We start from the raw sequence: 16,532 nt of genomic DNA, 5'->3' as shown, positions 1-16,532 counted from the left end.
TGATCAGTTGTATTCATACTCACCAAGAGGTCTCCTGACCTGGTACAACACAGTCCCAGAGGATGCCAGTGTCGTGGGGTGGAAATCAGAGTCTCTCTCCTACCCTTTGGGTTGGTAAAAAATAGGAAAATAAAGCTCTTACAATGTACACATTTCTTTTGTCATGGTCACTGTAAATCAATTCCCCCTGCCTTGTCAGTGATATATGAGGGGGAAATGATAAATACATTTTGTGAAAAAAGCTTCCATCACAGACCCGTGCATGTTGATACGTCTTATGGTTTTGTCGCCTCCGCGGATCCAAGCTTCGTGTGTTCCAACACAGACCAAGGAACCTAAAGGCGTCACTCCAGACGGAATGTCGACGACTGGTCTGGTCTCGGATATTTTTTTGTTCAAGGTTCACTCTGGGTACACTGTACAAAATAATTGATTTAATTTCTTCCGTTTCTCTTTTTTTTTCTTCTTTCTCAGGTCTGGGCGGCCTCCGTTTTTGGAGGATCGCTAAATTCAATATGGCAGCCAAATTTTTTACCATATATGGAAATGGCAATGCAATGTCGGATAGTTTATCTTCTGTTTTAAGAGGATAACACAGGTAATTTTCAAACGCCTCATGCCTATCTTTAATCAAAACTTTCCCTGTCCTGCGCGCTTCCATTGCTGGCATTCCGAAGTGCAAGCACGAGAGACAATTAAATAAAAGTTCAAACATTAAACTATCGATTGTATGTGGCGATTTGAGATTCTATGTCTAGAATTTTTACAAAACGCTTTCAAAGTTGGCACTCTTACGATTCATTTCTACTTAATATTTCTTGGTATTTTGTTTAATTTTTATATGTTTTTTCCCTATATATACCATATACTCTAAGACAAATAAACAGGCACTTAAATGCTCAAACAATACATACATGATATTATTTTCATTTAATTCAAAATTAGAGAAAAGGGAAACACACAAAAAAAAAGTACTGTAAAGAAAAAATACACTCTGCCTGATAATTTTAGCAAATAAAACAATTTGAAGATAAAATAAGTATTATTTAGAGAAATCAAGAAAAAGCACCGCCACCCACTTTATAGCTGTGCAGCATCCAAATTCCTATATGAGGCCTCGACGGGGGAGTATGCATCCGCAGTTTTTATATTTCCACGGACAATGTAAGTTTCAGTCAGATTAGTTTTGTCAACGGGATAGACGTGATTGAATTTTATTCAGTCTTAACTGATAAAGATGACGGTTTAACCGTGCTATAGATGGAGATTGATCCTAATTTATTTCAGGGTTCTTAAAATCTCAGTTTAATTAGATACAGATACAGACAGGTCTTTGCTGGGCTTTGATGTCACAGATTTTTATTGTGTTATAGAAATGCGACATTAAAAACGAAGCAAGAGATGTCTGCACTGCAGTCGTCAGAGATAAAGATTTTTAAAAGATGAATTTTAAAAAAAAAAGTGGGGGGGGGGGGGGCTAAGAAGGTACTTGAACCAGTTTGCACGAGAAGAGAGGAAAATGGAGGGGGTGCGGATTTCACCTAATGTATGCTGCATCCGTGAACCCATGGACTTTACTTTTATTTGAAAGGGACACAATAAAAGCAGGAAAAGCAAACATGTTTGCAGGAAATTATCCAACATACAATTTTTTCCGTAACTTTGAATTTTCGTTATCGTTTGGATCGAAATATAATATATAGATTCTGTTAGGAATAATTAAAAAAAATGATTAAGAAATTTTGACAATATAATACATTGCTTGGAAAATATTTCTCCAAAAGTTATAATAGGGAAAAAATCAGCATTTAATTAATATTTGTACGTGCTTTTGATAAATTGACTGATCAGATTCATTTTTTGACCGTGCTGTATTTTAGTTGGCTAACACAACAGTATACAAGGCTAATACGAAACGGAATGTAGCTCCGCCCTCTGAGTCTCGTTGCAACCATCATCGTATGAAATTTAACATTTTATTTGTTTTGGTTGAAAAATCAGCGTAGGCTGCCCTTTGTTTTGAAAAGTTCGGTAGGTGGCGACACCTCTATCCTCCGTTTTTAGGGGATAAAAACTATCCTCCAAAAACAGAGGCCGCCTAGACCTGTTTCTTCCGTAGTGCTTCTATCGTATTTATGACAGTATGGCCACAGTGGGAGCCGGTGACACACCTGAAACAGACAGGGGCATCACACTGTTGACAATGTCCCTCACATCTCTGGTTGGAATGAATTAAACAAGGAGGGAAGATGATCTGTTCCCGCCCGTTATAGTAAGAGACAATACTGTGTGGTTTAGACTTCAGGCTTTTCAGGTGCATAATGCAGCCTCCACACAAACCCACGTGGCACTCGTTACAGAAATGTCGGGCAGGGCTGTCACAAAGTTCACAGCTGACCAATAACTGAGCCAGTGTAGCAATCTCTCGGAAAAATAAAAAATAAATGAGCGTAGAATCTCTCAATCTTTAACAATTACTTTTTTCACTAATGGATTGAACATTGCACATTATATTTTTTTTCGGAATTACTTACTCATCATATTACATTTAAAAATTCAAAAAAAAAATATCCTTAATCTACAACTTTTTTATTCCATCCTAGCCCCCTCTTTTAATGTAACTCTATAAACAATGACATGCAATAGTCATTAACTTAGACCGCGGAACATTAACTGGCAAAATTGGAAATATACAGCTTACGTCATTTCTATCTGTTACAATTAAAACATTCAGTGATAGACAACGAAATGGGCGGGTACAATTCAACGCGGACGTTTGGAAAACATCGAATTGAAATTGCAGGTCGAAATTCATTTTCAATCCACCTGAGATGTTTTCAAAGCAAAGAGTGAATGTATGATCCAAAAATCAACTATATTATTTCAACTCCCAAATACATATTAATTGTTTGAAGTTCACATTAATATTAGTTTTAGCTTATAATTTTAAGAACGCGAAAGATCATATAAGACAAAGATTATTTTTCAGATTTTTTATTCTAGAAGGGGGAGGGGGTAAAAAATTGTCGAGTCAGGTCATGCCTTAAATGACAATATACTTTACTTCTAGGATTATAAGAGTGCATGAGTTTTATACTTATTCTCACTGAAAACTGTTGGACAACTTTATTTAAAAATCGTTCAAGCCCCCCCCCCCCCCCCCACCACCACCATCACCAAGACAATGTTATACATATATTTATCAAACAGAAATGAAATATTTGTCCCTTAAATATTTATACATTTAAAACACTGGACAAAAAAAATTCAAACTGTACCAAAGTTGAAATTATTTGTCTTCTGGGTCAATCAGTAATATGAGCCTTCTAACGTAGCTGAGGTGGATTGAAAATGAATTCGATCTGCAATTTCAATCCCATGTTTTCCAAACGTCCGCGTCGAATTGTACCCGCCCATTTCATTGTTTTGATTGTAACAGATAGAAATGACGTAAGCTGTATATTTCCAATTTTGCCAGTTAATGTTCCGCGGTCTTACATACATACATACATAGGAGGATTTGGGAATGAGATTTGAACCCAAAGCATAACAGACGGACGGACGGGCATACGACGGACGTACATGTATCTCCACTTTTTTAAGCGGATAAAAAAAGAAATGACACATGTTCCAGAAAGTCTGGTTTCAGAGAGAAAAAAATTGAGCTGGCAACCCTCATCATGAGGTTATGATTGGGGCGACGCTCGCTCCCTATCCTTTTGTAAATTTGGTACTCTGAATAAGCTATACATATATTTAAGTGAACATAAAATATTTAAACTATGTATTAAACATGTTAAAGTTTAAATACCCGACAAGTTTCACGAGCGAGCTGTTTCGTGTAGGTATTGACAGTTTCTCTCTGCGTCCTTGACGACAAATAATTGTGAAATTTCACCAGACTCATAATTTTGGTCATTGCTCTCATTTAGCGGAGAAACAAAAAGGGGAAAATGCCGCGCGTACGATGCGTTGTGGACTTAAAACTAAGATCCGTAAGTATTGTCTGCATGTGCGTGCAAATTTTAAATCTATATGAACTCAGTAATGACATACAATACACGACTTAAATCGATAAAATGCAATACACACTGTGGGTTTTTATTGTTTTAAATGGCTATCGATAGATCATTGATTTAAGAAAATGACTGTCTCAAGTACTAAAACTGATAAAGCAGATGTGTTATAACAAGATAGGGCAATTTAAACTTTGTTAATGTACAAAAGAGAAGTTCTATATACACCTAATTTAAATCTGTCATCTGATATTGATCCACATATCGCTGCTCGACTTTACCTGTGTGTACCTGCGTGACGTATTACAGGTGAGGGCTCCGGGTGTGTATTTTCTGAGTCGGGAAGACGTTTGCCTCAGTGTTAGTCTGTTTGGACAAAACAAGAGTACCAGGCTACTGACATCAACATTTCCCTTGTATATACAACAGGACCTCGTGTTTGACAAGGTAATCACTGAAAAAAAGGGGGGGGGGGTCATAGGATTTCTAAACTTCCTATAATATTCAAAATTCTACCTTTTCTGCAACAATTCTCATGAATCTATTCTCTTATCTTTTTTGTCACTTTGAATTCAATTTTTGTAAAACTTTGAATAAAATAAAAAATTTATGCAGTTAAACCTGTTCATTTTCCCAATATAATCATGGCTTAACGTGTTATTTTTAATTTTTTAAGAAAAAGAGGTCCGTTCATTTTATGCATTAAACCACAGGTGCTCGTGGACAGGATTATCCCTACCCCCCCCCTTTCAATTAAAAAAGAAATCAGATTTTATATATACTAAAAACTACTGTGCACAATAGAAATTTCATATGATTGATATATTTATGTGATTTTCAAAAAAAAAAAAAACCGACACAAATACATGATGATAAGGATGAAAATGTCAGCGATTAGAAATGGAGAAAAAGCAGATATTTCTTTTAAAAAATAAAAGCGGGATGTAGCGACAACAATCCTGTCCACGAGCACCTGTGTTCGTGACGTCATAATGCATTGACTAGCCAGCAAATTAGGTCATTTTTTGATTGAAATGCAATCACCAAAGGTCTAAAGGATATTTAAAGAATAGTAAACTATTTTTTAAATTCATTAGGGCCAAAAATGTCATATGGGAACCTTGTTGTTTTTTGTATCATCTGTCATAAAAACCAATATCCTATAAGTACCAAATTAGTAAATTACGGAATACTGACTGCCATTTCCGTGTTACAGACTTACTACACCTCTGGGTTGTCTTCGGAAGTCCTTGATCGCCTCAGAGGTTAGTGGAGATTTTATACCTGTGTGTAGATTTTTATTTGTATGTTATCCATAGGTTTCGGAAATAAAATTCCTTTCGTTGTTTACTTGCTGAAAATACTCATAGATCACGTGACTAGGTAACAGTTACCTAGTACTATAAATACATTGGGTCATACGCATTCTTTATCGACTCTCGCTATAACCTCGATGCACGTATATTCACGCTGAATAATGAAATTTCAGGATTTATTCTGTCGAAATACCGATTTATGAAAGTTTAGTTAACTGAAGTATATGCGTAAATAAATATCAAAATTTGAATGTTAATTGATGAAAGGTTATAGCGAGTAGCACTCCTAAAATGGTCTCTTTTGTTATTACTTAGAATAGAATTAATTTATATTCGGACGAACAAAGTGAGGGAGAATATAAAAAAAATTGAAAGTGGGGTGGCTAATTGAAATGGGGGCGGGGGCAAAACCAACAAAAAAGGTTAACCCCAGATTTTCAATGCCTTATGCCTATATTATGTCTATCTTTGCAAAAAAGTTAGGAAGGAAGGGGGGGGGGGGCTTTGGCCCTAATAGCAATTATGTTCACTGTATATCATTCCTGGATGTTTTTGTTTTTTTTTTTTACAGATGAGTTGGTTGTTTTTGAGTTGGTACAGTTATCTCGCTACGGAGGCTCGGTCAGACTCGCCTCGTACTCAGCCAGCGCTCGGGAAGTCCTTTTCCCCATCACCTCCGGGTCACTGTATCACTCCTCACCCATCAGGGAAATACCGCTACGCAGACTTATCGACTTTCCCGTAAGTATTTAGGCTTATTAAAAAAAACAATATATTTCAGACTATTTTCATATTCTAAATTTTGCAGTGCGTGTCAATTTCGAATTTTCATGCTACATGTTTTTATGTAAACACAAACAGAAATGAAATGAAGCACAAACCATTATAAGAATGTGATCAAGGATTTTTTAACTATATTTAAATTTGCAGCAATGTTCCGCTATAAAGTAATGTCTGTGTTAATAAATATGCTCCTCTGTTTTGTATAAAGGGTGAAAATCCGATTTGGTTAGAGTTTTCTACTGTGACAGACATTACGGAGACGATTTTACCCGAGGTGGACAGAGTTCTCTACAGACCAACAGTGACAGACACTGTATTATACAAACCTACTCTGACAGACACACTACTTTACAAACCAGATAGGTACGTACGTCCCCTGACAGCGTACGACAGACTGGACCTAGAGAGAACGGAGCGCGCATTACAACGCAGCAGATCTATGGAACGAATAGAACTGGAACATCTCAGGGCGCTCAACAAATCTAGAGAATTAGCTCGACTAGAACAAGAACTAGAGGTTAAAAGACGGGAAAGACTCGCCCGAGAACAACTCGACGCTGTGAGTATAATCTTCACTTCAGATTGATTTTATAATCTTTTCAAAGTCTGTGAAATCTCAACTTTAAAGAAAGCTCAGGTATAACTTTAATCAATGCAACATATGTACCTGTATTAAAGGTTGGTTCATAATATCAAACTTAAATCATGGAGATAATTATATATAACTCAAAATTCACAGAGATCAGTGTTACTCACATTGAAAGAAAATAACTGAATTAGTCATTTAAATACAGTATATACTGAACAAATGCCGATCCACAGAGAAAGCTTAGCATCTAAGTGGAGTTTCACTTAGGAACCATGCATCACAGAACAATCCAGTAATCAAGAGCATACTTCAAGCAGGCCCCAATTCAGTATGAATTATCACACTAATTATGTCACTGAAGCATTTTTATAATATTGTTAACTTTTCAGTCTCTGCGTTTATCACGAGCCCGATACCTAGAGGACTTAGAACTTGACAAAATCAGACTGGCTCGTAGAAATCTGTACCTTTGATTAACTCAGGTAAGCTTTTATAAATGCTATTGATATACATATGTACAGTGAAACCTGTCTAATCCGACACACTCTGGGAGACAAATTTTGTGTCGGAATAGACAGGTTGTCAAATTCCAAAGTGTTAAAAAAACATTGAAAAGAGTTAAAATGGAAAAGAAATTTTATGACAGAATACACAGTGTGACAGATAACACTGGTGTCAGATTTGACAGTTTTCACTGTACCTACTACATTAACTAGAAACATGTTTATATCAGCCAGAATATTGGCTGTAGAAGGATTCCTTAATATACTGGTTTATAATTGTAATCCCTTCCACTCCTCCGTGGCACCTGATCCCACCTCTGATGTTTTGGCGGTTCGTGTTTGCCTGCTTTTATTTTGAATTGTTTTATGGACTTTGAGATTGAATATTGTTTGATATCTTCATATCCTTCATTCCATGAGATATCTTAAATAAAATTTTCCGTTTGACTGGAACGTTTTGAGCTATCTTTAGAACGATGATTTTCATACAATAAATATAATAGCCAATCAAATTGACGGTCTACATAAACACAGAGTAAGCACGTGTTCAACTAATACATGTGTTATGGAAACTTCAATAAACATGATAAATTCATAATTATGGTCAAATCCGTTGCAATCAGTGTTTTACAGAAGCAAGAACTCCTAATATTATAATATAACTTTAAAAATCTCTATTTGGTCTAACTCATGTTGCTTGTCACAAAGAGGGGCCGAATGTTACGACGCATATTTCTTTTTCGTTTCTAAAGAAATGGGAGTGAGCAGTAAAACATGTTTGTAGCAAAATGCATCCCTATCAATGTTAATTCAAGCTCCTTCTATTTAAAGATCATTACATAATAGGCTCTAAAACAATTAGGGCAGAAAATCAATTTGTCATAAGAATGTTTTACTGAAGATAATGCCCCTTTTTAGCTCTACTGGTCAGAGACCAGAAGAGCTTATGCGATAGTAATGCGTCACATTTTTTTTCAAGCCGGCGTCCGTCCGTCTGTCTGTCTGTCTGTCCATCTGTCTGTAAACAATTTTTCAAAAGGCTACTCCTCCTACAAGATACATAGAATAGTGCATCGGTTTTTGACTTCGATGAACGGTGTTGCCATGGTTGCTAAAAATAAAATTTTCTGTGAAATTCCTTTAAAACACTACTCTTACTACAGTTTTGGTCTGATTTCAATATAACTTGGCACACAAGTAGACTACACTAAGATACATAGAATAGTGCAAAGGTTTTTGACTTCGATGAACGGTGTTGCCATGGTTATTAAAAATAGAAATCTCTGTGAAATTCCTTTAAAACGCTACACCTTCTACAGTTTTGGTCTGATTTGAATATAACTTGGCACACAAGTAGACTACACTAAGATACATAGAATAGTGCATCGGTTTTTGATTTAGGTGAATGATGTTGCCATGGTTTCTAAAAATAGAATTCTCTGTGAAATTCCTTTAAAACACTACTCCTTCTACAGTTTTGGTCTGATTTGAATATAACTTGGCACACAAGTAGACTACACTAAGATACATAGAATAGTGCATTGGTTTTTGATTTAGGTGAATGATGTTGCCATGGTTTCTAAAAATAAAATTCTCTGTGAAATTCCTTTAAAACACTACTCCTTCTACAGTTTTGGTCTGATTTCAATATAACTTGGCACACAAGTAGACTACACTAAGATACATAGAATAGTGCATCGGTTTTTGATTTCGATGAAGGTGATGTCATTGTTACTAAAAATAGAATTTTCTGTGAAATTCCTATAAAACGCTACTCCTTCTACAGTTTTGGTCTGATTTGAATATAACTTGGCACACAAGTAGACTACACAAAGATACATAGAATAGTGCATTGGTTTTTGATTTCAATGAACGGTGTTACCATGGTTACTAAAAATAGAATTTTCTGTGAAATTCCTTTAAAACGCTACTCCTTCTACAGTTTTAGTTTGATTTCAAAATAAGTTGGCACACAAGTAGACTACACAAAGATACATAAAATAGTGCAAAGGTTTTTGATAAGTACAAACCAGTAGAGCTACAGTCTCGATAGAGACTTCTGGTTTGCAATCCAGCCTATTAGAGTCTATACATTTATTTCAGGCCTTAAATAAAATGATGGAAGTTGACAACACAGACGATGTGGATAGATTTGGATGAGGGCAATAATCATAGTGATGTGAAGTAGGTCTCCATCTTTGTTAGTCTGTCTGTCTGTGCTTCATCACTGGTCTAGGACATGAAGGAGATATCATGATTATAGTCACCTCTTGTCCAGTGGATTAACTTAGTAGTCTGTAGTCTGAGTCTTGTTCAACTAAAGTCAATCACCTGACTTTACTTTTATTTAACGCTAGTGATTTTTTGATATTATACCTGGTAATACACATATTGTACTAATGTTTAAAATTTCATTATATTTTGAATTGATATATTAATAAATTTTGTCATTTCGTATTGTCTGTATTTATCAATTTATCATTTGATTAAGAAATGCAGCTATAACTTGAGGACATTTCTTGGTGGTAATGTTGCATAATATTGATAAATGGAGTCCAATGTCCTGTGATCTTTTATAATAGCAAGCAGAAAAAAATGGTTAAATGACCAATCAGTAATCAGATTATGATTGACCAATCATTAATGAGAACAAGATTGACCAATCAGTGATTAGAACATGGTCACATATCCTTTAAACTGGTAACATAATGTAGATTCATTGTGCAATGGCCTATTAAAGAACAACGAGATTAAAACTAAAAATCAAAATACAGATAGTGTTTATTTTTAAATGTTGTAATTTTATCTTCTTTTTTAAAAATATATACACTGTATGTTACACTGTTTGTTAAGCATTATGATGAAAATGATACATTTTATAAACTTTGTTAACTCAAGATGTGAGCTTTAACTTCATAGATTTCTGATTGTATGTTTAAATTATGTAAGAATTGAATTAACATAGCTCAATCATTTATGATGGGAGTCTATGTTAGCAATGATTATGTTTTCCTAAGACTGTAATATTGTTTCTTCTTACTGATTAATGGATATACTGTTAATGATATCAATTATTTCTAGGTTGCATTTTCGTTCAGAAGTTGTTAATATGGTGCTAACCACCACAACTGTACAACAGAGTACATTTTATGTAATTCAGGGTACAATATTGAGTTATTCTACGAGAAGTCTTCATACTTGCTTTTATAAATTACCTTGTTATTTTTAAAAATATACTTATTGCATTCTAATTGTTATCAATTGTTTACAATTTTCTTTTTGCTATTTATATTATTATACATCTAACTATGTTCATCTTTTAGAATTTTTTTCATTATTTAGCAGCAGTAGAAATAAATATTTATAAATTTCTACTGTTTTGTTTAATTTTCATTATAAAAAGGGCACTGCAATGTGGAGTATCCCTTTGCAAAGAGGATGATCTCTGTAAATCAAACACTGATCCTCTGTGACTGTTCTGATAGTCCACCAGGATTCACTTTGTTATAATTACTGTCACCGAGCAGGAAGTGAAAAATCCAAGTAGCTAGTGTTAAAATGAATAATTTAGACTCCACTCCACTCCATTCCACATGGACCCTATGCCAGTGGAAGGATGGGAACATGCCCACTGTTCCGTTGGTGACTTTTAGATAGACAGATGTCACTCATGTTGTTAAAGGAATAATGAAAAAATGGATGCCACTTTGCAGCCATCGAACGTAAATTAGTAAATTAAGAATTAAACCAGGAATGCCTTCAATGGAGAATTTCCTTCTCTCTGGCAGTAAACAAAAAGTGTTTGCAATGAATCATTTTTAAATCTTAAATAAACGGCTTACTTAAATTGTTCTTGAAGGAAACAATTCACAATGGCGGAGGTGGTGAAGATAAATTACTGTGTACTAATATACATTTATTGACAGAGATCGAGAGCAACATGCATTTTGTTGGACCCAAGAACCAAACTGTCTGCCTGAGGCCGTTAGGCCGAAGGCAGACAGTTTGTTTCGAGGGTCGACAAAACGCATTTTTCCCGAGAACACAGTCAATAAATGTTTTGTTATATTTTTCATTTTATTTATTTCACATACATGTATTTTGTACTAGCTGTCTTCGTAATGTAACATCAGGTCCGTCACTTTTGACCACCAACGAATGAAAATGAGATTAAGCTCCACCCATTCTGTGACGTAAGCGGTCCAACATATCATCGACCGGTCTAACATCTTACTCAGCGGTCCAACATCGATTTTTTATGCCCACTCAGCAAAACATTAGAAATGTTAGACTTTTTTCCGTATAGATTTGTATAGGGACAGATTTTTAAGGGTGAAACAATATATCACAGGCACCTGACGTTACTTATTTTTCTTTTAATAAAAAAATATACCCCTACCTTTTATAGGTTTATTATAAGGTAAGGGTATTTTTTTTAATTAAAAGAAAAATAAGTAACGTCAGGTGCCTGTGCAATATATCTACTTACCCTACGTGGATGTTACAACATTGATTAAAATATGTACAAAAATATTATTTCTCAATTTTAATCTGAGGTACTTGTTCAAAAAGTAATTCGTGGGAAAGTTCAGATAACTTCTGAAAAACTAACAAAGAGAAAATCTATTGACAGATAAGTTAATGAAACAAGGATATCATGTCTCGTTTGTAGACAACATTCGGCAAACTCTCTGTCTGGTACAGAGGTCCTATCAGAATAAGTCTATATACCGTATAGCAGGTTATTTTAGCGGGGTGCTCATTTTGGCTTATTTAAGCATTTTGTTATTGGTTTGCTAGAATTTAATCGCTAAAATAATCAATATTCTTCCCATTGTTCTTCTGCATCGTGTTAAAACCATGTGTACAGTAAAATAAATTACGCCAAAATCATTGGTATACCTTTGAGCAAGCAAAATGCCAAACATTACATTCACCAAGAAAACCAGCTTTACGTATGGAACTATGGAACGCCGGGACTGTCTTATATGGGGATTAAATATTATATGCAGTGCTTCCTTTATTATATGCGGTACTATTTTTATTATATGAAGTAGTTTTTACTTTATATTGTGTACAACCTCCATTATATACAGTACTTCTCTCATTATATGATGTAGGTATGTCATTATATTATGTACATCTATCATTATATGAAGTGCTTTTAACATTATATGCGGTAGTTCTATCATTATATGCGGTAGTTCAAACATTATATGGAGTAAACACAACAATATATTATGTACTTCTCACATTATATACAGTACATTCATCATTATGTGTAGTATTTCTGTTATTATGATGATGCTGATCATTAAATATTATGTCCGGTCCAGTTAGCATTCCGTGCGGTAGATTTTGCATTTCGTTATGCTGTAGACCCAGTATTATATGCGGTGCTTTCTTCTTTATGATGATGATCTTTCGGAAGCTACCCTTCGGAAAACCCCTCTGTTATATTTAGAAAGTTTTACTTTTTGCGTTCTTAGATATGGACATTCTTCATGGTTTTAGGTTATATTTTTTTTATTTATTTAGTTTGACAAAAACCACATGTGGCGCAAGTAAACAAAAATAATAAATAATATAGTCACATGGATTTTCTTACATTAATTAAATGCAACACGTATGAAGTTACAAATATTTCTTGTATATTTAACATCTGCTGAATTAAGAATTTCGTAAGTTTATATACATGTATTTTTGAAAAGTGTACAAAATTCACTTTTTAGTTCAGGCGCGGATCCAGAATTTTTTCAAAGGGGGGGGGGGGGTCACCCCAGTCCAAAAAAATAAAATCCACCCCCCCCCCGAAAAAAAAAACGTACAATCGCCTAAATTTCAAATACCTATTACATGGGGGGGGGGAGTCAATGACTTCTAGTTTTTCAAACCTCTGACTTTTCATACCAATTTAACACAAATTCGCGGTTACCAGGGGGCGGGGGTCTGCGATTTCCGAGGGTGGTCCAAGGTTACCTTTTTCTTGCTTTAGTATTTGCAAAGTCCAGGGGGGGGGGGGTGTTTTGACCCCACCCTCTCTAGATCCGTGCATGATTAGTTGTTTATAAAGAGGGCACAAACAAATAAAAAATTATGTTCATCTTTAACAACAGTTCATACAATATCTTTCATCTCTTGGGTAACATAATCTGCCAACATCTATCTTTATTTTGTGCACACTTATTTTCAATCCAGTTAAAAAAGAACAAAGATTTTTGGAATTGGAAAAAATTAAGTATGGTTGAATTTCAAGCTTGTTAAGATTTCGTTGACTTATTAACTAGATTTATCCCTACATTAATTAAAGGAATTTCGAAGTCATGTCAATACTTCAGTAGTTTAATTACAATGAGAGAGAGAGAGATGCGCTTATCATTGAAATATTTTTACCATTCCATTGTATTAATTGTTAAACTATGGCATATAAAAAATGTATGATATTCACTGTCTTTAACTGCACTATATAAATGATATGTATCAGGAAAAGACATGCGATTTTCAGAGCAGACATTATGACGCGCGTAGTAACACTCTCCCCCTTTTCCTAAACATAACTTTTACTATTGAAAATTCTCAATGTTTATTGACTTGTCCACTTTCTTCAGGTAACTTGAGTTATTTTTTTTCTCCCGCTGAACCCCCCGCCCTCCCCCTTCCCCCACTTTCAAAAACAACGTCTACGTCACTGTATTGAGTCGTCGTGGATTGTACTTCAAGAATTTACTTTTAAAAAGATATGTGGTAGAAACCCTTGTGCCTATTAAATTGAGAGATGAAGGGTAATTTTACATTATGAAAAATTAGCACACACCACCCCTAAATACAAGTAAATAAATAATGTAATGTTTTCTATAACGCGCTGTTAAAGACCTGCGTACTCGAAGACATCAGTTATTATTTTTTCATTACCCATTTTGAAATTGATTGTCCTACATATGAAATGAAGCTTTTTGAATGCCATATTGTTCACAAGAAAGAAAAAAAATCTCTCATTTTTTTTTTCCACTCCCCTTCTCTCTCTCTCTCTTTTTACTTCATACCATAAAATAGATGGCATTTTATTTTACTCTATTACCCTACTTCTTATCTTTTAAAAACAATTTAATCAGTTCATGTAGCATTCATTATTCACTGCTTTAATCAGAGACATAAATAATACGCGCATGTATTTTAATTGTACTGAATTCAACAGTTGATAGAAAGAAGAACCTTGAACAGAGAGTTCCGAAGGGTAGCTTCCGAAAGATCATCATCATAAAGAAGAAAGCACCGCATATAATACTGTGTCTACATCACAACGAAATGCAAAATCTACTGCACGGAATGCTAACTGGACCGGACATAATATTTAATGATCTGCATCATCATAATAACAGAAATACTACACATAATGATGAATGTACTGTATATAATGTGAGAAGTACATAATATATTGTTGTGTTTACTCCATATAATGTTGGAACTACCGCATATAATGATAGAACTACCGCATATAATGTTAAAAGCACTTCATATAATGATAGATGTACATAATATAATGACATATCTACATCATATAATGAGAGAAGTACTGTATATAATGGAGGTTGTACACAATATAAAGTAAAAACTACTTCATATAATAAAAATAGTAACGCATATAATAAAGGAAGCACTGCATATAATATTTAATCCCCATATAAGACAGTCCCGGCGTTCCATATTTACGGTATTGTCCTTGTTGATGAAACTCATTTTAATCGTTCTGAAAGGAACTGGGATTTTATTAAAAGGTAATCCAACTTATACCCATAGCTCCCCTTTAAAGGAGGAATTTCTTCAAAATCATGTCAATTTTTGTATATTTTGTTTTGTTCGACTCAAACAAAATGAATTTGAATTACCGTTCCTATGTCGGTGTAAAGACGAATAATGACCCCCATCGAATAATGACCGGGGGTCATTTTTCAACGAAAAAAATGACCCCCTACCCGTAGAAAAAAGTCATTTTTTGTAGAAAAAGTGTCCCAGGGGTCATTATTTTATATGTTAGTCCTATACAAAATTGACCCCCATTGAAAAATGACCCCCTTTAAAGTGAAAAGAGATTCTTTAATTGTCAAGTAAATAAAATTTCTTTTTAATATTCCTCCTTAATAGTGTTTGCTTAAAGAATGATATTCCACTTGTTTTTAGAAATCAAACCATGCAACAATCAGGTATCCAAAACTCTTTAATAGAAAAATTAATTTTTCCTTCATTACAACTTTTAGCTTGTATAAGTTTGGTAAATCCTATTTGGCAATGAAAGAGGAGGAAATATTTAACACCCCCCCCCCCAAAAAAAAAATTACGTTAAATCAAAACAAAAAAAAAATAAACAAAAAAAAAACAATAAATGAAAAGCAAAAATAGAAATAAAACTCTATACCTTTCAATAATATTGAGAGAGGCTCTAGATAAAAGAAGTTAAGCCTTCACACAAGTTCTATCATATCATAATTTACTTCGCCATGATAAAAGCATAACTTCAAATGTTGGTGGGGGTATACTTGAAAGTATTGTGACAAAGTAACAGTTAAAAATACTCAGTAAGTAGAATGGTAGATTATTTTAAGCTTATTTTTAGTCCCTCCTTATAGAAAAATAAAGGTACGTTAGTTTTTTTTGTTGCTTTTGTTGATAATCAACTTCCTCCTAAATTAGTTATGGGGATGGGGTTGGTATAACACCTAAAAATATGCTCTGTAAAGCTATGGTCTAGTGTAAAATACACATTCTAATGCAAAAACTATACATGTAGACATAACCTTTTGATTTAGCACACAGTATTCATTACATTTCTTAATTCTTGTTTTACTCCACCATTTTACCCATGCAGTTCTGAGTATATTTTTCAGAGAATTTGATATGAAAATCAGAACAAATATTTTCATTTTTGTAATGTCTTCTTTATACTGTATCATAATATAAAAAGTTAATTGAAGACCATTTCTTTTTATGTCCCTGTAATCAAAGATTCGGGGGTATAAAGTTTTATTGTGTCCGTCTGTATGTCTGTCTGTCTATCTGGCGGCCTGTTTCTCCGCAAAAACTTTAACCTTGACCATAACTTTTCATTTATTGTAGCTATGCCTTTCATATTCAATATGTGTATATTCCTTGTGACAAGACCTTACTTTGGGTACCACCAAATTTGACCTTTACGTTAAAGTTCGTCCCATTTTACAAAAAAAAGCCAAATTTTTAATTTACCTTGGCTATAACTTTTAAACGGTAAATACTAGACATAAGTACTCTCATACTTCACAGATGTAATCCTTGTTACATTAAACCTTTCTTA

At 34.2% G+C, this 16,532-nt stretch overlaps 1 protein-coding gene across 1 annotated transcript; it reads left to right on the top strand.

Moving 5' to 3' along the window:
* Positions 1–3,834: 3,834 nt before the first annotated feature.
* Positions 3,835–10,579, top strand: LOC134234608 (spermatogenesis-associated protein 6-like). Its single transcript, XM_062716686.1, has 7 exons — positions 3,835–3,995; positions 4,326–4,463; positions 5,233–5,281; positions 5,904–6,073; positions 6,324–6,674; positions 7,094–7,186; positions 9,311–10,579. The coding sequence occupies exons 1-6, from the start codon at positions 3,954–3,956 to the stop codon at positions 7,175–7,177; spliced, it is 834 nt and encodes a 277-aa protein (XP_062572670.1). The 5' UTR covers positions 3,835–3,953; the 3' UTR covers positions 7,178–7,186; positions 9,311–10,579.
* The last annotated feature ends 5,953 nt before the right edge of the window (positions 10,580–16,532 follow it).

The sequence above is a fragment of the Saccostrea cucullata genome, unplaced genomic scaffold, assembly GCF_032062105.1.
Source record: "Saccostrea cucullata isolate Sc308-1 unplaced genomic scaffold, CSIRO_AGI_Scuc_v1 ctg571, whole genome shotgun sequence".
Classification (NCBI taxonomy): Eukaryota; Metazoa; Mollusca; class Bivalvia; order Ostreida; family Ostreidae; genus Saccostrea; species Saccostrea cuccullata.
Note: the sequence above shows the minus strand (reverse complement) of the source record. Positions and strands in the feature narration are given on the sequence as shown.